Below are 22,464 nucleotides of genomic sequence, written 5' to 3' on the forward strand. Positions count from 1 at the left end.
AATATTCAATAACTGAAATTAATTGTCATACATAAAATACACAGTCGCTAAATCATTGATTAACAAAGATGACATACAACTCGAAACAATATGTAATTTTTTTATTTCACATTTTAACTTTAGATATATATAATATCGTGTGTTTTTAAGGTAATCATATACTTCAATATCTGTTCGAGAACATATTATTGCATTTACCACGTATCTTACAGGTAGCCAAAGCACAATTTAGATAACTTTGTTTTCGTCATTAATTATAGGTACTTGAACTGAAAGATAACAATGGTCTTCGGATACAATACGATTTATCGAAATTCGAACATTCGTGTACGTTGGTTAATGGCGTAAATTATTATTACGCGGACTTTGTGAGCGAACTGTAACTAAAGGCAAGGTTTAAGGCGATTCTAGACCTGCAAATTAATTCTGTCTGTGTGCCGCGTCGTGTTAAGCAGTCCGCAGCTTTGTATCCTTTGTCAATACGATTCCTCCTCGGCTACCGGTCGCACATACCACAGAGTCCTGTAACGCTGTTGACCGAAGTGTAAATCGATATCACGAGCCGTTCTTCAGATAGAGCGCACCGTTTCACGAGATTAGTCCGGCGCCGAATGTAAATCCCGAATACATTTGCGGGAAATGAGATCCTCCGTAGCCGCTATCTGGCCACGTCCGGCCGCTTGCGTGCGACTTGTCCAATTTATTTTTCGTGCCACTTAAAGCCCCTACATTTCGCACGAAGGACGCGATCTGTGCTTTACCTCGAGAGAATGGCCACCTTCATCCGGCTGTAAATTATCACTTTCACCCCTGTCTTCGAAGCTGCGCGCTTATCGCGTACAGCCTCGCACTCGCCGACGAAAGTGGTGAAAGATTTCTCTATTTTACGGCCGAACGAACTACGATTCGATACGCCGAGATAATTCGCAATGGACAATGGAGAGCGAACGATCGGACGCCGCCGCTCTTCTTCCAAGTGCTCGACAATTAGCGTGATAAATCTCCCAATGGGTAATAGCATCGAGCATCCTTACGTTTCGCACGAGTGTTGGTCACGATGCCGCACATTCCAACTCGAAAACAATTTTCTCGGAAGGGGGAAATTACTTTTGCCCTTGAATGCATGGAATTATCGCATTACAGTGGCGATTTTCAATGACTCGAAAGCCGCGTCATTAGATCCATATATAGGCACGAGCATAACCGTCGTCCAACATCTGCCAGTCCAAGATCACAATAATGTTCGCGAGAGAAGGCTCGAATATCGCATTTGGCGTTTGTAGTCAACTGTCAGTTGTTTTGTGTGAAATTAGATCACGAAGCGCGAACTTTCTAGTACAAAAGGCTCTTCTAATGGTGACTATACGCGTTCGGACCGACCTAGTAGACGTGAATACACGTATTAAAGGATGTAATTTCCATATGGTTTATATTCAAACAGGTTCTATTTAGGCCAAGGAAAGGAGCTCTTTAGATAATAAATGTAATATATTTGTTAGAAAAATTAATACTTTTAGTTGATTATAATCTTTACGGTATTTTTACATTAATTAACTTGTAACATTTATTTTCACATCAATATTTTTCAATATTTATGCATATGTTATATATGTTTCTTTATTATTCGCGAATAAACTAGCCAGAAAAATAATGTTATGTGAAGAGAATTAGAGAATTAATTAAAATCAATATCGAAGTATGTATCTTTAATATTTTAATAACATTTTCTGTTTTTTGTTTCAAGACAAAAAAAAATCAATTTTAACTGGTGTAAAATAACGTTCATTAACCACTGATTAATGATGCGATGAAGAAGTCTGAGTAATATAACCGTCTTATACCATCTTATCCTGGATAAACCCGCGTCTTGGTTTAAGAGCTAATTAAGGTAGTACTCTTCCTGTGGGTAATGGATTTATGATTAATCTCACCTTTCTTTTCTGTGACAGATCATCCATTAGATTACATAAATTTATCTTTGTTATCATCAATTCACGCGCCACTTTTACCTTAAAGCCACGTAAGTCACAAAGAATCATTAAAGTTACCGGGTTAGTCGGCCAATCTCTTGAAAACTTTTTTTTATCTCTATACATATTTATTCAAGTATATTAAGTTGCAACCTTTTCCAAAACTCGCCTCATTATCCGAAGGGGTCGTCTATTAAAAACGTCAATATCCAGAGATAAAGAATTTTCTTCTATACACCGGTGAAGATCGTTTAGGACGAAACAAGTTAGGGGAGAATCTGTTCTTCCGTGGAAGGATCTTATCGATTTAATTAACCTTACGTACTTATACGATGACGCAACGAACCGTCTGTTAACCGGGAGGGTAGTTTTTTATTCAATCTTGGCCGTAATCGTTGATGCCAGTCTCGTACGAACGGCCAAGCCGCGGCATTACAAGCGTCATATTTTGCGTGGCAGTGCATTGTGCAGCCGCGCACGATGCGCAACAGAATATACATATGAATGATCATGCAGATTCGCCGTTTGTTTTATTATCTTGGAACGCTCGTAAGTATATTTGCATTATGCAACGACTAATAGGGATAATGGGCAACGTGATTACCGCTTTCTTTCTCTCTTTTCCTCTCGCTCTCTCTAACGCTGTATATTACTTTCAGCTCATATCTTCTGCACTTCCATTATGACTTACAAGAACGAATGCACCGCGTTAATGTTATGCAACCTGATATGTCAGTCGCGCAAAAAATTGTACTTACTTTTTTTGTTTATCTTAGAAATGTTTATGTTTGTTGTACACTACGAAAGACTATGGCTTTCGGAATTACCGAGCGAGAGATCTCGATTGTCAGTAAATATACGCAGATGAGATTCAGAATTGGTTTGCATAAATTAGTTTAATTAAAGCGTATTAAAATCATTCCGTAGAAATTTGGATCGAATCTTTACACTTTTGATTCTTCTTTTCGATTGAAGAAAGCATGCAATTCCTGGACTATTTTGCATAATTAATTGTTAGTAATTAATTGTTTAATACTTAACTGATTTATATATATATATATATATATATATATATATATATATATATATATATATATGTAGGTACACATATACATACACGTACACATGTATATTTTCCAATAGTCGTTATTAGTGGATGAAAAATGTCTATTTTTCGTTCTACAATATTAATCGATAGAATAACGTTTACTTACATGCTTTGCTGCGCAAATCCCAGATTTTTAACGTGCGATCATAACTTCCCGTAACTACTTTTGACGGTTCGCCAAGAAACTTCGCCGCCATCACCTTTGCGCAGTGGCCCGTGAGCGTGTGCTGAAACAGAAATACGAAGATTCGTTCATGTGAATCTATCTTGAGTGGCATAAGTAAAATACGGGTACAAATATAACAACGCATTGATAAATAAAATCGCAGACGTATCTTTCTCTCACTAGTTTAATTTTATATATATACATACGTATATTATATGCGTTTTCTATTAAAAAAACCAACATATTTAAAGATTTTTTAATTTATAAATTTATCTTAACATTTATATTCTCTTTCCCTCTCTCTCATTAATGTTTAAAAATGCTTAACAATAGAATAATATATAATATACATAGAGATATTGTTTCGTTTACTTTTAATAGTTGCACATTTTAAATGCAATAAACTTTAAACTTTAAAAAATTTCATATATTTTTTGGGAGATTATTTCTATATTATTTGTTTTAAAATATAAACATTTTAGTATTTACTTAAATATGCTTGCATTAAATAAATATTAAAATCAATTATTTGTTTGGTAATATTATTTCAACTACACACACAAAACGAGTTGTAATAAAAAATAATTACGTTATTATTTTAAATGTATAATATTTTAGACACACACACACACACACACACACACATATATATATATATATATATAAACTTTCCGTCACAAATTTGCCTACTTATAAACTATGTATTTTGTTTAAATACAATTTAGAAACGCCGGAGTCATTGGCACTCTGTAACTTAAGTTCTGAACTTTAAACAGAGACTTGTTAGATCGAGCACCGGCTTTCATAAGTTGATTTTCTCTCTTCTATTTTCGACTTCAGCTCTGCTCCGAGCATTCGACGTGTTCGAAATGAGAAATGAATGTAGCTGCAAGGGGCGGAAACAGACCGACAGAGTATAAAGCGTGCGTTTCCAGCGGAATAGTACGTCATCCTTTAACGGGGTAACAAGAAAAGAGTTCGATTTCATTATTACCCTCATATTGAGTTGAACAAGAAAACTCGATTGGTGCCGTAAAGTTCCTTTTTTATTCCCAATATTCGCTGATGAACATTCTCTGTGCACGCGCGAAAATTGCACAAATTTATCAAAAATTACATCAGCAGAGCCTTACACGCGCAACCATACATAATCGTCACATTTCACGTGTAATGCAAATATTACGACTGAAAATAGGATAGCCGATAGATATTTGTGTTGTCGTTGACATGATGTCAGCGACAGTTATTCCATTCCTATTTCGATGTCTACGCGAACAAACATTGAACCCGTACGTTGACATCCATGGCGGAGCATTTTATGAGCAATTTTTTTTCGATCGTGAGCTACCACCGATATTCTAGGGTTCTCTTATCGAACTTTTTGAAAACGATATACGTTCGATTATTCTATTTTTTACAATGCACAATCCAAAAAAAAACGTGAAAATTTTCATTTCAAAAACTATTTTCTTTTTATCCCTCTACTCATCCATCATGCCAAACATTCTTTTCTCTTTAATAGCACATTAATTGTAATGATCAGTTATGCATTATAATAAATAGAAAATATCAGAATATTCATAAAAACATAAAATTATTACGCCTATTATTTTAAAATTAAATACATTATTTATATTTTCCGACGATTATTTATCGATAAGGAATTTACAAGTGCTCGTATCGATACTGGCCGACACTTTACAAATGAATAAATTTTTCAGTGACAGCACATACCCTGTGTTATATATGTATATCGTATCTTAGATTAATAGCGGAAACCGTTAATAAAATTTCAAATATAATATACATAGTTCTTCTGAAGATTTAATAATCTTATAATCAAAGTTTTAACGATGGCAAAATTTACAAATGGTCAACAAACACTCGGACTAATGTCAGTTTGTGTTTTATGAGTTAATAAATTACTGAAGAACGTCCGACGTGTATTCGTTGCCTCGATGTCGACGCAATGGACTTGCACGAGCGAAATTACCTAGGCGTGTAATGAAATTATCAAGTGATATATGCAGCACTTATACGGTTATGTAAACACATTGTGTAAAAACGCCAGTATCGATGGGCCGCTTTACATATCAATCAAGCCGTTGCACGACGAACCTGTCACGAACATGATTTAATGACTGTCAGCGCCTTTAGCTCGCGCGCGTGGTCGTTAAATGAAATTCTGAAGTTATCTCATATATACGCTCCGTTCGTCCCTTCGTTCTTCCGTCGCGTCGTCGTTTAATGGTGAAGAATTCAAGCGTGACGTCGACAAGGGGGTGTGGGGAAGCGACTCGAGAGCTCTTTCTGTGTAAGAGAGGAGAACCGTTAAAAAGAGGAGTTTGCCAATTTTAAGGTGCGCGGCGCCAGGAGCTAGCACGCTCTTGAAAAATGTCCTAATGTAAATTAATGGCCCGGAAGTTTAGCTGGAAAGGCTATAACGTGAAAGAAACACAGGTAGAAGAGTGAAGCTCTCCTACCCCCAACCTTATACACAAGCGGCGGAAGAACTTTACTCTTTCGCGCGCAAAGACGTCGGTGGAAGAGGCCACCAACGAAAGTGCACTATAATGTAAGGTCTCGAGAACTTTGCCGAAAGTGCGACCAGTCTATTTCTTCACGCGAAACGTTAAACAGTTGAATGGACTTTGCTTTCAATCACCTTGTCTTGTCGAGAGTGATATCATTGATGCCGTAAGAATAAAAAAAAATGTTTTTCTAAAATGATAAAATATCAAAAATTATGGATATTGTACTGTACAGAAATTTAACATTTGGCATTATTAATATATCAAAATTTTAGAATATTTATAACGTTATAAAAATGATATATTTTAAAAGAGATTTTTAATTTCAATATTTCATATCCATACACCAAAAGGATCCTAACTTATCTGTAATTCCTTTTTATTTCTAAAACTCTATTATTAAATTTGAATAAATATTATTTTTTCGGAAATTTATAATCTTATTTTACACTGTATATTATAAAAAGTTTGGTTATCTTAATATACAAATTTACTTTTAAGATTTTTATGATATACACAACTTTTTACGAGTGAACTTCTGAAGAAGCGGTATAATTTATTGTATACTTCTAGCACACTCGTAATCTTTTACAACTGTGCTTCTTTCTTGCTCTTTTTGTACATTAAATACAAACTTCTTCAATATTTTGTAATTTTTAAACTCTTATATTATGTGCAACCAAGTCGCAAAAAATATAAATTTTTATTTAATATAAAATAAGAATCGACATTGTTTTAATCTTTCTATTTTTTAGTTGTTAATAAAAATAAAAAATAATAGTAGCTCTCTCGAGTTTTTAATGTAATCATACAATAGTTAACTACTCTTATATTAATAATATAATGTTGATTTTTTAAATTAAAATTTCATGGAAAATGAATCAGGAAAATTATTAAATAAACATTTCAATTTAATAATTCGGTAAAAAGGGACACATTAATTAAAAATATAATTTAAAAATTTTCTATATAATAAAGTGATATTAAAATATATTAATAAAAATAATAGTTTACATTAAAATTTTAACAAAAATCATTTTAATTTGTGTATTAATACTTAAAATGGAAATTATAATCAAAACGTAAATCGTAAAATGTAAACGTATTTTAAGATTTGTAACAACATAGAAATCTATTAATAAGTCTTATAATAAAGGCATGAGGAACTTTTTCTATGATTATAGAGATTATAATGAATGAAAAAGGAATAAAGTTTATTCGGATATTCTATAATTTTGATTAACAACTCAGTAACTCTGCTTTATATGTGAGCAGAGATAATTCGGTCACACACAGCAAAACACCAAGGATACAGCCGGGAGCGCGATTGAAAGTTTATTATTTCTATTTAACGTGAATATTCAGTGATCTCACACACGAATTATATTTTTCTGGCAACGAGTCCGAACAGTCGTAAAATCTCCCGCGAAAGATGAATTTGCTCAATTATATATTTACAATAATCCATGATATATATAACGTTTAATGTGTGGCACACAAATATATGTATATCCATCATGTAATAATATTATCATGCGACATAACATCTGCAAAGTACCCATATCAAAGAAGAAGCAATAGAGTGCTTCAGGAGCGTCAAACGCGAGTAAGGAAGCTCTAACAATCTTCGTGCAATGCGGCTTACGATAGCGTCTTCAGGAGTTCTTTTTGTCGTTGTATATAAACTTGAAAGATGTGAAATGACGTCAATCCTCTCAGATGTTAAATGTGGAACGTCCGTAAAGCTGACTGTAAAATCCAGTATTCGTTGGAGAAAAAAGTTCGTTAAAGAAGAATCGTAGAAAAAAATCATAATAATTCTTAAACTGTATACACGCACTATACTATACACTGACATATATTGATTAGGTATTTTAAAGTGACAGAAATGAATGTCTTTTCGCAAAAATTGAAAAATGGAAAAATTTTTATTCAGAAAAGATCAAGTCGCCAAAAAATCTACGATTAAGAAAGTTTAAGATATTAATTCTATAGTCTTTTTTAAGATTATTTTGAAAGATAGATCTAATAATAATGTATATAAACGACGATAAATTTTATCAATATATAAGCTAAAACATTAGAAACGCACGAATTATATTTTGCCATTATTGCCGCGGGGAGATCTTTATCTCTTACATCTTTGTAGCAAAAATCATCCTGAGATGAAAGTACCCACCATGAGGTTTGTGAAATCCACGAATATCTTCTTTTTACGATGCCTCGTCCGGGTTCCACCGGTGAGGTATGTACATACACTCGGTGGTGTGTATACATTCGGTCTGCATCTCTCTACGCAATAAAAGCATAAACTTCTTCATAGAGAAGTCGTCCTAGTGCTCCATCGAGGGCGAACAGTAATGCGGCCAGCGAAGAAAAAGAGCAGCAACGAGAGGAAAGATCCCTCAAGTTATACGCGAGCTTCAATTAAAGTCGGTAAAAAGTGCGATGGAAGGAGAAAGCCGGTAACCTTTTTTGAAGGCAACTAGCAATCTATGTTTTATGACCGTTGTACTCTCGCACCGTTTTTAAGTGCCGGGCGCGAACGATCTACCATCGAAAACGCTGTCAAGGGTAGGTCGAATGTGCGAGAGAGTGCTCGAATATGCGCTACCTTTATTGACTATCCCGAGTGACGGTGCTTTTGCTCCCTTCTTTTTGAATATGATATACTTGTTAATCTCACGCTTAATCTCTATTGCTGCTCGTTAATTTCAGTAACATAGTTATTACCAAGAGACGCTATGCTTGCTTCTATGTAAAAAGTTCTAACAGTTTAAATGAAGACGAAGAGTATACATATTCTTGTGTAATTATGATGAATATCTTCTTCAAGAAATTCATGCAAAAAATAGGCGTCAGCTAGAAAAATTATAGTATAATATCAGATTTAGTAAATTAAAAAGCACGTCAATGTATATAAAAAAATAATACAATAAATATATTTTAAAGTCACACATACACGCAGATATATAATAAGGCCGTGTTGTAAGCGACTTTTCACACGACAGTGTTTAATATTATAAATATTCTCGTGATCGGAAGTTACATATTTCTTGTTAATATCCTTTAGAAAAGTAATTTTAAAAAAATATGTACTAGTACATGTATTTCTCATAAATCAACACCAACTAACTCGCTGTCGCCTGTGGCAACTCATGATCCGGTCAGACACTTTATCTCTTAGTATCTCGTAGCAGCCAGCTTTTCTGCGGTAAAGAAACGATGACTAGATAAACATATCTAGACAAAAGGAAAACTTACGAGAGTTTTTCCTACATTATTTTAATTACTCCAGATTGTATAATACAAATATATCAGTTTTAAATATTTTTCACTCTGTGCTTAATTTAATTTTTTTTTATTTTCTAAGCTTAAAAAAATCTATTATTTCTAATTTAATAAGAAAAATTAATAGACATTTAAAATATTTCGTAAAGCAAAATATATAAAATAATATTTTGAATTTTTTGAAAGAATGAAGAGGATCAAAGTACAGAGAGATAGGAAAAAGCGGTCTGCCTTCGTTCCCAAGTGATGCAGTTGTTTCATTCAAGCGTTCGCACTTGAATTCATGCATGCACTTCGGTGCACTTTGCAGTAGTTCAAAAAGGGAAAGCGTTACATGAGCGACCGAGATATGAGGTAATCCATCCGTGAGTATGAAAAAGTTAATTTAATTGGTCGTGGTAAAACAAAAAACTAAGAAAGAAGAAGAAAAAAGTTTTTTATGAAATATACAACGCGCGCATAATCTCATGTGTATATATGTATATATTAGATATTATAAAATGCGAGTTAATTGTCAGATTATATCAGATATAACATTTACATTCGACAAAACCAAAAAGTATTTTTGCAAAGTCAACTACTAACGCACATTATATTTAAATTGTTATATATATCTAATAAAAATCGATATTTCATTTTGTATACAATGACGAAATACCATTGCTTTTGTATCTGTCAACAAATCAATAAGAATCCTTATGATTCAACTGACTATTTCAATTTTTGTTGCATATTGAAATCTTACAACAAAGTAATATATTATTGTGAGTATATATATTTTATAATACAATTTTCATATTTCTGTAGTTCTGTACTATATGTATATCGTATATTCTCGAAATAAATCGTACGCTTTATTTTCTATATAGCAAATTAACTGCACATTTGTCGATTTTCGTATATATCGCAATTAATTTATTAGTTTTGAATAAGAACTTTTTTGCATAAAATATCACTTAGCACATTGCTAATATAAATATTAATGTTCAGGTCACATTTCCTACTTGCATCTTATGCAGATATTGTTTACTAATGTCAAACTCTTTTCCAGTGCAGTGCTGTCCAGTTTCACAGCGATCTTGCGATTTATATAACAATATCGCATTCTATTTATACTAGTGTAAACAAGCATTATACAAGACCGGGTTCGTAGTATCGTAATAGTTAAGGCGCATGCACTTGGCGGCTACTATGTGTCCCCGAAGAAACATGTTAAACTCACATATGAAAACACACAACACATCGCGGCAGAGTTAAGCAAATCAGGAGTCGTCCCCTTCCTAGCAAACATTTACCGATACCTTCGTGGAAAGCGTCTCGCATGGCGGGACATGAGAAACTTATATGCCTTGCTCTAAGCACTGTTTACACATAGTAGAATGCTTGCACGCGAGTCGAGCACGTCAGCTATATAGCGTTCTCATCGTTCTTCACTGCCACTTCGTTAGTACAGGCTCGGGCTGGCGCGTGTGTTTCCGCGAAGCAAAGTATGCCCTCGTCTTATCGTTGTACCATAATTACGTCCATCTGTGACGACGATTCTGATTTGCAGCAGACGACCTTGCCGGTTCGATGAAAAACTAGAAAATCACCCCGTCTACCGACTGCAAAAAATGCCTACCCTGCACGGCACTCAGTAATATTCTATATATTAGTAGAAAGCACGTGGAATCTAACGGACGGTATATTAGTATGGGAAATTTCGAAATTATCAAAATATTTACGTTGAATACACTCTTCAAGTTTTGATAGAAACTGTACGGATGACAGAATGATTTCGATAATAACCAGATGATTAGGATTATTATAACTGCATATAATCTAACGACCTATTAAATATTATTATTAATTATAGGGATATTTTAGAGATTCTTTTCCCGAGAATAAAATAAATTGCACGTGTGTGGCTAATTATAATTTGTACACTAATTAGGCGATTGAAAATAGCAGTATCTTGTAATATATCCCACAATTATTACATAATATTACATTTTTTACTAAATATACAATAATTATTTTCTTAGACATTGTCGGTATTATTACTTTAAACCGGTATTTTCTCGATATTCTCATATACTCGATATTAAACAAAAGATAGAGTAGAAAAATAAAAAGTAAGAGACATTTTACAAGAGTAAAAGTAAAATATGCTTATTATAGATTTGTTGCGTAGCAAATGTGCGATAAACTTGATAGCTAACGCACGATTGATATCTACGCACATGTGTTACCTGACATGTATTTGCACATTTAGGTAACTGCGACTGCACGAGAAAATGCGATGGCGATGCGATGCTCATCATGATTTAATGCGAACCGGGCACGGCAAGTTTTTGCACCGCAACTTGGTGTTACTAGTCGTGCGCGCGCGCGAATCCTGCAACTGCAATTGCGGCTAAACTAGTAACAGCACTTAGCCATGTATTTTCATATCTGCTTTTGGACGACATTATTCGTCGTACTTTTTTCAAATGAGAATGAAAATTAGTAGGTTATTATGCATTCGTATTATTTTGAATCCATTACGTCACACAGATATTTTTGCTTAATAAGCGTTACACAATACATATATATATATATATATATTTTATATAAATAGAATAGAGCTCGCAAATTGAAAAATATTACCGCACAAATTTTCATTGCCGTTACTCGGCAGCTCCTTAAGTTGAAATTAAACCTTTTTACGTTTAACAACGGTACGGCACGGCGATATGTTGCAATGGCGATTCTTTTCGCGATGTAATTACAGATGGCGGCGAAGAATAATTTTCGACGCTAAATATCAGCACGAAACGTCGAAGGGTCAAAGCCAAAGTCCAATTAACCCTGGCCGCGCCGTTTGTGTTAACGCTATTTGATTTCTACGGGTATAAATGCCGTTAGTCCGTTAAACGCGGGTTCTGAATATGTATTTATATCCCGCGGCTATATATGCGCGCGCGCCCGCGCGCGAGGAAACGGAAGGTACGTTACTCGGGATCATAACTACGTAGACTGGAATTTTAGACTTCCGGATCGACTTTTATCGCGGAAGTCCGACGGTGCTTGTACAGTACTTTGACCTTGGGACCGCTAGGCAACGTGCTAGAAACCGTATCGGCGAGCATTCCTGACCTGCGCGAAAGAATTCGGAGGTATGCCGCAGAGATTGATCATAATCTTGTACGTATGAACGCAACATGTTGTGCACATTGAATATTAATGGACCTATCGGATTCTAATAGCTGGATGTTTAAGAGAATGCACATAGCATTACGCACGATATGTTAATAATTCATAATACCCAGACACGCATTGCCATGTTTTATACCATTGTATTTTCTTACGTCGAGCTGTATACGTTACACGTTAATGTAAACCACTTTAGTGCTGTCATATAGTAACGACAGGAGGAATGATGAATTGATAAAAGCGCGCAGGTTATACCGCAGCTTTACAGTGATTGCCGGCAAAACTCGTCCCGAATGACTAGCTCACGGTACATAATAACCATTTTATCGTAATAGATGTAAATCGATTATGCTTCTTCCTAACGTCCTAACCAGAAAATTGCGCGACAGTGTCATTAATCAAATTAGTCACTTTAGAATCTCAACTATTCAAAAAACACCCACGTCTGTTCCTACAATTAGCTTTGAAGGTGATCACGTTACTCCGACTTTTATAAGTATATAATAAAATTCATATCAATATTGTTAACATGAGATGAAAGTCAAACAACTCCATTAAACATTCAAATGGGTGCAATAAAAAAAAATACAGGTTGCCATAAAAAAAAACCCTAATTAGTAAACTCAAGGGTGTGAAAATTCTCAAGTGCCCAATGAGAGGTACCACTTCCTGTAATATTATTCTTTTAATTTGCATTTTATGACCGTTAAATTGGTATTATTTCTGCCTTAAGTATATCTTGTTGAGTTAAAAAAAAAAATATATATTTATTTTGATCTGTATTTGAAAATTTTGTAAGGTAGGACGAGATTTTACTATGTAAAGGACTATGTTCAGAAAGTTTTACATCGACCTTCAAATCACATGTTGTGTGCAGAACGTTTATCAATGTTTATATAAATTTTTTGCGTGTTGAAACAAACCATATATACATGCATGAAACGAGAAAGATGAAGCTCGTGCTACGCGACACACAACGATAACATAAAGGCATCTGAAGACTTTTATCGAAGAATATTTGAACGCGATCCAAGTGTTCAACCACTCTCGGCTCCGTCTTTACCTACTCTATAGTCAACCTATATTTTCAAAGCTGCATCGCGAAAAAGACGAAAAAGGCCATTTCCTACCGCGACGTTCTTTTGCATTGCCTTTTTTCTCTTGCACCTGTGAATGCGCGCGTGCGGAAACATGTGGACCACCCACAAACTTTGTCGAATTCGCAATTCTCGTGGTTACGCGCTTTCAAAGATTTATCGGCGATATACATAAAATGTGGAATTTTTCTAACTCCGAGAGCAGAAACGACATTACGCGAGTAAGGACGAAAATGAAATACCGCGTTTGCGTGCGCGATTCGATTAATCACGGATTCACATAAGCGCTATTTACAGGAGTTGGCGGACCATGATGTTATACGATAATTGACAGATCGTAATTCAATTCGAACGCGCTACCGTACGATCACTTTCGCGAAACGAGTTTTCTCTGCCGCATCCCACGATGGTACGCGCGAAACGTTCACCAGCACTTGACTAGCTAGCTTTATGATATAATGAGTTCGAAAGAACGCGAAATAAGTTTTCGTAGCTGATCAACGCGAAATCAAATGGAGAATTTAAAAGTTTATACTTTTTTTTTTCTTTCGGAAAGTAAAATATCCCTCTAAAAATAATTTACACGACATGATAGGGAATATTTTATGTATTTTGACGCATATATATATATATATATATATATATATATATATATATATATATATCGTGTAAATTATTTTTAGAGGGATATTTTACTTTCCGAAAGAAAAAAAAGGTATAAACTTTTAAATTCTCCATTTGATTTCGCGTTGATCAGCTACGAAAACTATATATATATATATATATATAGAGAGAGAGAGAGAAAGAGAGAGAGATTTGCACTTTTACAATAAAATTTCATATGCTATCTTAAAGTTGGTTGTGTGTGCTTTACAATGTAGAGGTAGAGGAAGAGGACTTGCGAATGAGTACAGATAAGTACAAATTACTAACGAGATTATTTGATCTTCGCTTCCGCGAAGCGCATATATGTTGATTTGAACGAGAATGTTTCTCATTAAACTGTAGATATTAATTTTGAATTCAATTTAAATGAGATCTTCGTACGGATGCCTTCACATATATTTCAAAATATATATTCCAACCACATACGCTATATATCGTCATTACGTAACACATTAGATTGTATTGCCCAATGATAAATAACGACGTACAATGTGAGTGATCGCGGGTGATGTATTTAGAAAGGAAGCGACTATCGGAAGATTAAATGTTCCGAGCCTGTTTTCCATGTAACCTATTTGTGTCCGCTAGTAACATCTACATGTAACGCTCCGGGCTAACCTGGGGATTGGGGATTTGAACCTAAATCAACAATGCATTATTCTCTGCGACGGAAGAGTCTGCTGCGATTTATACGGGTGCACGCAGCGGGGAGGGGGCATAACGTCCTGAATTTACGCAAGATTAAGTTCTATATTACTCTGCTACCGCAATTATGCGCATATAATACTACGCGTATATTCAATGTGTCACGATGAATCGGCTCTCTAATCTCCGTAATGACATAAACATTTATAATTGCAGATACGCGGGGGCTCGTTTCGCGGCCTCGGGGCAGTTAAACCGAGAACGTTCTTCTCGAATGTGATCACGCCTGCACGATCTGTAAGCAAGAAGAGCCCGAGATCAGCCTTGCGTGCGCTTACGTCACCGAACCCCGCAGGGTTCATGTACAAAGGCACGTAACAATACAGTTACGCAAAAAAAGATTTTAGTACATCTTCTATATTAAAAATGATGAGATGTATTTCTGATTCTCTTTCCGATATAGGCGATCCCATCCGTACTCTTTATAAAAGTTCGTCATTTCTTTTCTTTATAAAACTATCCTACTTTTCTCTCGTGATAGTACCGAAATAAATACCGTTGAGTTGAATTACTAGTTTCAGAGATAAAAAGAAACCACATGGCATCAAAGCTGACTTGCCGTTTCAAATTCTCGATGAAAAAATTCTTTCTTCTTGAAAAAAAAAAACAAAAAAAAAACATAAGTTAATAATATCCTAGTAAAAACTGGCCAACAGTCAGAAATAGATATTTGAAGTTTTCTTATAGACGATCTTTGTGACGGTTATTGGCAATTGAAACTATAATAATTGCACGAAATACTGTGCATAATAATAAAACTCTTTTCTTTGAAAAAAATAATATTTCAATATTTTTTAATATATAATGTACATAATTAGCAAGGTAACAGAAAATCAATACTAATAGTTACGATCATTATAAATAACAATATAATCCTGAAACTAATTAGACGAGTAATTATAACGACACATTTATCATTTCAGTGACATACTTGTGATCCTGATAATGATAAATTTTTATTAAACCAGTAGCATGTTGGAACGCACATATATCTTGAAGGAAATTACCTTTTCTGCTATCAATTCAAGTCGACTAATGATAAATTGACGGAGAAGGGCTATAACTTGAAGAGCTCACTGCAGAAATAGCTCAAGTATGTCATTGTTGCATATAAAATGGGATACCTCTAGGTATTGTTGAAAATTCATGTTTCACAGCTCAGTAATGATTCAGGACCATATTATTTCTTTTGTCTATCAGTCTTAGTCAGCGAGACTAGTTTACTGACGAGTCAACGAACACATTGTAAAGTACAACATGTTCAGGAGAGAAATAGAATAGATACGAGACTCCATAAATACTAAAAAAGATGCATATTTTTTATTTTATATAAGATAAAACACAATATTGTTCTATTTTCATTGCTATATCATTAATTGTATTTTGCAATAATAATTATAGATTAATCGAGAATGATTAAATTCAAGCGCAAGTTTTCTTCAAACGAGTCGTCATGAGCTTGGTCGAGAGCTTCTACCTCGAATCATTCTATTAATAATATAATAACCGAGAAATGTATAATTTAAGAGAACTCGGCGGCTAATTAAGTGCGAGCAATGTAAAAGAGAGCGCATTAAAAGAGCCCGGACCTTATTCTCTCGTCGGTTATATATTTTACGCGCAATAAAAGTTGTACAATCCGCACACAATAAAGGCAACACATTCTTCTCTTTATTTGTCCGATACGTCGGTTAACAAAACATGATCCGTTGTAACGATAATAATCAATTGTACGGTCGAGGATTCTAACAGCGCGCAACGAAGTAATTCGACGAACGCGGAACCAATTAAGAGCAAGTAATATGGCAGTGCATTAGAGACGCCGGCGCCACTTCGCTAGGCATTAAGCACCCGCACGACCCGCCTCGCAGCACGAATCAAATGCACTGAATCAGCGGAAACGCCGAGCATCAGTACCCGAGGAGAGAGATTCCATAGCGTATCCTCGACACCTCCTCGCGCATCGGGTGGAGACGGGACGAGCGCCCCGGGGCTCTATATCAAAAGGCGTCTGATACGAAATTACGTGCTTCTATCGCTGGTATTCTTCCTAATTATTGGACCGGCGACTATCAGAGACGGCCGATATGACAGACAAGCAAGGTCCCCGGCGCTCGCGAACGATACACGCTCTCGGCTACGCCGGAAGGATGCTGAAGCAAATAGGACGACGGGCCGGAGCCTAGCGGAGATGGTGGGTGAAAAATGTAGGCAGCGGTTATTTAGTAGGAGATAGTGGAGTCTATCTGTGCGAACGCGCTCGTTGGCGCGGCATGCTTACTCCGTAAGGGCGGCGAGGAGGAAGAGGAACTGAACTAGGAAGAACACGGAGAAGCAGGAGGAGAAGGGTAGGAAGAAGCGGATGACCGAGAAGATGGATCAGGAAAGAGGTGGAGAGGCAGGAGAGGCAGGAGAGGAAAGACTCTCGGCTGCCAGGCTGCCAGGCTGCCAGGCTGCCAGGCTGCCAGGCGCTTCACTCGAGGCGCGTATATACAACGTGGGCGCCCACAGCCACAGGCCGCCACTGCCGTCGCTGCGGTGGAATACACCGCGAAAGCAACACCGACTCAACGGATGAACGGTAGGCAGAGAGGGGTTTCTCTACGTACGTACGTACGCAGGTAACATAGCTAGTACGTACGTGCAGTCCGCGCTCGATGTCGGTGGAGGTTCGTTGACCGCTGTGTGACTCTCATCTATCTCTTCCTCTCTCTCTCTCTTTAGCTCTCCCGCTATTTCTATCCTTACTCTTTCCCCCTCCTCTTTCTCACCGCTTCTACCTTATAACGCTACGTGTATCTCGTTCCGTCTCTTACGCTCCCGCCGCTCCCCCTCTAGTCCCGTCTCGCCCCTTCCGCCGATCCTCCACGGCCTTGGCGATTCAATGCCCGCACCAGATAACTCCCCATCCAGATAATAGATTATTTCATACGTGTAACTAGTCGTTGGTAGTAGCGAAGGCCCCCGTACTCCACTCGCCGTCAGCGCATCACCCGCCTCTCTCTACCATTTCGCTCCGTCTCGCTCCGTCAGCGGGGCTCTCGCACGAAGCGCAACCATGTCCGTATGCCACATTACCCTGTCGGTTATACATACGACGTTACTCAGAATGATCCTCTTATCGGGCGCGTACACGTACACGCGTACTTGCGCGAGAAGATGCGGCGAACGCCCTTGAGGATTCGTAAGTCCGTGCGAGTTCGAGGTCGTTGCGTTTCAAAGCTGCTGCTCTCGCGACGCGAACGGTGGTTGCAGCGCGATGAAATTGACAATGGCGAACGCGAATGGATGATGCACGGTCGGGATGATTTTCAGAATGGTTTTACTTTCCGATCGAAAAAAAAAAAAAAAAAAACGGAGCGCGGAAAATGCGCGTGAATCGCTGTTCCCGAGAGATTTCAGACAGGTGTTATGCTTTCAACGGGGCTGTTAAATTAGTCACGAACAGGCTAACTCTCGTTGAATTTATCGAATCGAGTCAAATATGCGAGTTTTGTAAATTGGACCAAACGGCTATTTATTAAACAATTAGAAAATAGTTACGTATACAGGAGTTTCGTATGCTAAATGATGAATTGAATTTCTCTTCCAACTAAATCCGTGTAACAATATTGAAGCAATTTTTTTATTTTAATAGTTTACACGCTATTATAATGATTAAAAGTCGTTAAGTACTCGTGTAAAAAATGTAGAATTTATTAATTTTTATTCCATAAAAACAGGAATTTACGTAGTATATGCGCTATCGAGTTTTCTTTGAAATGGTCAGTATATATCAGCGTAGCTAAATAACTACTTGTACTTAGGGAAGTATAAATTATGTCATGCACGCATCCATATATATCTTCTATTTTGTGCGTAAAACTTGTCATTTTTTTTAAAACCCTATATATGTGTATATGTAGCAAAAACTAAAATATTTTCTGAGAACATACAATTTTTGCAGTATGTAATTTTTCATTCGTTAAGTATTATTTTTCCGCACCGATGTTTTCTCTTACGTAAGTGCATTAACTTTCTATGCCATTTTTATTTATGAACAAATAAAAAATGATTCTATAATCTATTCGCACAATACAAAAAATTAATCAAGTATGCTTCATGAGCATTTTATATATATATATATATATATATATATATATATATATATTGGCAAATTTATGAAATATTTATTACTAAAAGATTAAAAAAAATAATTGGAATACATGTATGTATTAGAATCGAAAGCGCGAATTTTTTTAAATATTGATATAATATAATTTTTAAAATAATTATAAAGTAAGATTTATATATATATTTTTTAACAAATTGTAGCAAAATTGTTCTTTTATTATGACAAATCGACCAATATCATATGTATAAATGCAATAACGGAATAACAGATGTCAGTCATTCATACAGCATTGCGTAATCAAAAGCGTCGACATTGCCTCTAACGGGAATAGTGGAATATTAAAAACAAAATGTTCTCTTCAACAGTATTTTTGTGAGGCTGAATAGAGAAATAATGTGACCCGTTTAACACAAATCGACCTTGGAAGAAACTTAATTCGTCACGTTGAAAAGTCTATATACTTCAACAGACCAATTAGGATTCCATCGCAGATGCTTTCGCCTTCTTTCACCTTCTCGTAGCATATAATTAGTCACCGGACATCGATGTCGCGAGGCATTTCTCGCGCGGAAATCGCGAACTATAAGCGTGATTGCCCGCGGGGAAAAACGTGGCAACGCGGAAAAGCATCGCACCGTCAGGACGACAAGGAAGTCCTGTATACGCCGATCTTAATGCAAATCCACTCCTGTGGCGGGCCCCCTTCCCGTATTCTCGTCCTCCCCTCATACCTGGTCGTTCGACCAGAAGTCACACGACGAAACTGATCGCGCGCTGCGGCAACCAGAACGCGCACTTCTTCCTAAGCAAGAGGATGAGAACGCAATTGAACGAGACCGGATTCGTGTGAGGCTTCTTTTGCTTTTCCTTTCGCTGTCGATTCTCGTGTTTCCGAGAATTCTATTTATATGCGTACGCACACATATATACTGCCTACCCTCACAATCAGATATGTTCGTTCATACTTTTTCACGGTATGGATGGTAATAGAATGTTGAGCGATTTTGCGATGTCGCCAGACATCGTTAAATAGAAATTCGCATTTTTACGAAACCCTCGCAATAAATTATCGCTTAAAATTAAGAAAAGAATTAATAGTTATAACGCATATATAACCTTAATAACATAAATATCACAATGACACATACCGCATAAATTTCTGTTTGATTAAAATGATAATATGTTGGAGATAACATATCTGAAACTAATGAAGATGATAGTGTTCGTATATAACTTTTACATGCATACCTTGTTTTGTCTTTCTCTTATTTTTCAACGTGCCGATCACGCTATCGTATATATAAGTCGTATCAATATACATAGCAAAGAGATGCTTTCCATACTTGTCTTGTATAAGTTTCGCATACTCGTCTGCATTAGGTGTTATATATGCCACGTCGTCGATTAAATAAGTTATAGACTGCAAATGGGAAGTATCGGATGTTAATGGACGTAATTATCTCCGCGTGCACGCTTGTTTCTCGTTTCTGATTCTCTCTGATGTATACGTGCGAATTACACAACAAATCAAACGGCGAAACAAATTACATATCACGCTAGATGAAAGTGGATTCGAATCAGGTTTTTAATGGTCGAGTTGCAGACTGTTCTCCCGGTAACTTTACATTCATGAAATGGGAGCATGGGGACTATCCATGTCCTCGTAAAAAGAAAAAAAAAAAAAAAAAAAGAGTTTCGCATTTTGTGACCAAAAAATAACTTTAGGTCGGTCAATGCTCGACGATGTCAGCAGTTACGCATACTTTTGTACCCGCTTCCCTTAATGGTGGGATTCTTTACGAGCGAAGTGTGAGCTGACTACTCTGCAAGTATTCCCAAGTTAGTAATGCGCTCAGATATAAACCGGAAAATCTTATCGCGCATTGGCTACTAATTGGATTGCATAAAGCGACTATATCTTATACTTTAATTAGATCTTTCCACTCAAATATTACATAATGACGTATTATACTGTGAGTAGTTTATAAAAGTACGTAATAATTTGTATCTTGAAATTTTGACGACTTTTAAGCAATTAAAAAAAAAAAGGAAACTTTTAATTAAATAATTAGATACAATAGGTAGCACCGACCGTAACGGAAAGTTGCAAAGTGCTTTATTAATAAAGATAACGTTCATATTTCATATATTCTTTCATTGTTCATACGTGAAAGCAAAATATTTCTCGCTCGAATCTGTTTCTTATTAACTAATTAATTAAAAAAAAATTAATGAAATACAATGGCAAAATGGTGCAACTGTTGTCGCAAATCGAAAATTTCGCGTTATAAAACGGTAAATTTTGATATTGAATCTCATATCGAATGAATAAGAAGTATTTTCCTGCCGGCAGTACCGTTTAAGTCTCATGTGTATTCACACTCTATACAGATGTTCGCATTTAGTTATCGGGCACTGTTACCTTCGCCGCTCTTTTCCTTAGATGCAATGCTTGCCTACTCGTATCTTATCCAACTAAGTTTAAATACATATGGAAAGTTTTCAATCCCATTTAATTCGATATACTTTGCATGGATTATAACTTTTAAGCGATTTTATGTGTGTTAAAACAAGAACTGCCGTGCGAAAATATCGACTGCATATATTCTATATGATTTCGCGAATAAAATATGTCATAGTGCGTAAATAAGAAATATTTTCGGCCGAGTCTCACATTATTATTTTCCGTTTAAATTGATTTAACGACACTTAAGTAGTGTGATTTAGCTGCGAAATGTTTCACATTCAGAATGCTCGCGTGAACCAAAGAAAGATTTAAATTCGAATACAGACAATTGTACCTCGATATTCTATCCAAAAGAAACAATATGTTCTCGTTTACAGTTTCACTTGGTTTACGCTGCAAGCTAGAAAACACAATACACGAATTCTTTTGATCGAGAGAACGTCTGTTTTGCAACATGGACCGCAACAACGTGCAAATTGTTTCCGATTGAAGAAATGTTAGAAAGAGATATACCTGTAGGAGTGCAAAGCTGGGATATTTGCATTCGGTCTTCGACATATCGTCGAACGAATATGCAGGAACGAATATGAATGATAATTGCATATAGAAGAAATATATGTATACACTGTGTTTTACATATGTGTATACTGAGATAAAAATATATTTCTATATAAATATCGATATTATACATGCATAATCGCAAACATATTTACGTGTGATATGAAACGAAAAATACCTATTGAAAAACAACAAAATATAGCACGTATGTGAATTTACATTATGTATAAATTCGCACATGTATGTATTTTTTTTTTTTTTTTCGTGCATTCTTTATCATTTCCTGTTATCTCTCGCAGACGATGCGGGTGCGGTCGCACGTTTTTGCACGGAAGTTTTTACTCGTCTATAGATGTACGGAGCAAACACGCGTTCAAGTTTATTCGCTCTTGTAGCTGCGGAGCTGTTAAGCCTTTTATATTCTTCCGATGCGACTGCAATGGAACGCAGGTAGACTGTAGCCAAATGTCTATCCACCTAGACACGGCTGCGGATAACTGTTCCGCATCATTTCAGAATGGACGCGGCGGCCTTTACGGCCGGGACGCATTTCCCCCCCCCCCCCCTCTCCGTCTGATTGGAATGCGTCGCCGGTCGGTGCGAGGCACCCCGCGATC

General features: G+C 36.2%; 2 protein-coding genes across 9 annotated transcripts in view; one reads left to right on the forward strand and one right to left on the reverse strand.

Annotated features, from left to right (window-relative positions):
• Positions 1 to 22,464, forward strand: part of Neo (ZP and PAN domain-containing protein neyo) — a 287,267-nt gene that overhangs the window by 79,683 nt on the left and 185,120 nt on the right. For 4 of the 7 annotated variants that reach the window (XM_072892974.1, XM_072892978.1, XM_072892973.1 and 1 more), the window contains one exon: positions 9,253 to 9,420. The exons of 2 other annotated variants lie outside the window; for them this stretch is intronic. The gene's annotated coding sequence lies outside the window, so the exon portion shown is untranslated. Of the gene's footprint in view, positions 1 to 9,252; positions 9,432 to 22,464 lie in introns of all 7 variants that reach the window. One more of the 7 variants, XM_072892977.1, reaches the window with a different exon arrangement.
• Positions 1 to 22,464, reverse strand: part of LOC140666136 (autophagy-related protein 16-1-like) — a 199,117-nt gene that overhangs the window by 26,865 nt on the left and 149,788 nt on the right. For both annotated transcript variants that reach the window (XM_072893008.1, XM_072893007.1), the window contains exon 2: positions 3,185 to 3,305. In XM_072893008.1, the coding sequence (XP_072749109.1) occupies positions 3,185 to 3,275 (91 nt within the window). In that variant the 5' untranslated portion in view covers positions 3,276 to 3,305. The remainder of the gene's footprint in view (positions 1 to 3,184; positions 3,306 to 22,464) is intronic.

This window comes from Anoplolepis gracilipes, chromosome 5, assembly GCF_047496725.1.
Source record: "Anoplolepis gracilipes chromosome 5, ASM4749672v1, whole genome shotgun sequence".
NCBI classification, from domain to species: domain Eukaryota; kingdom Metazoa; phylum Arthropoda; class Insecta; order Hymenoptera; family Formicidae; genus Anoplolepis; species Anoplolepis gracilipes.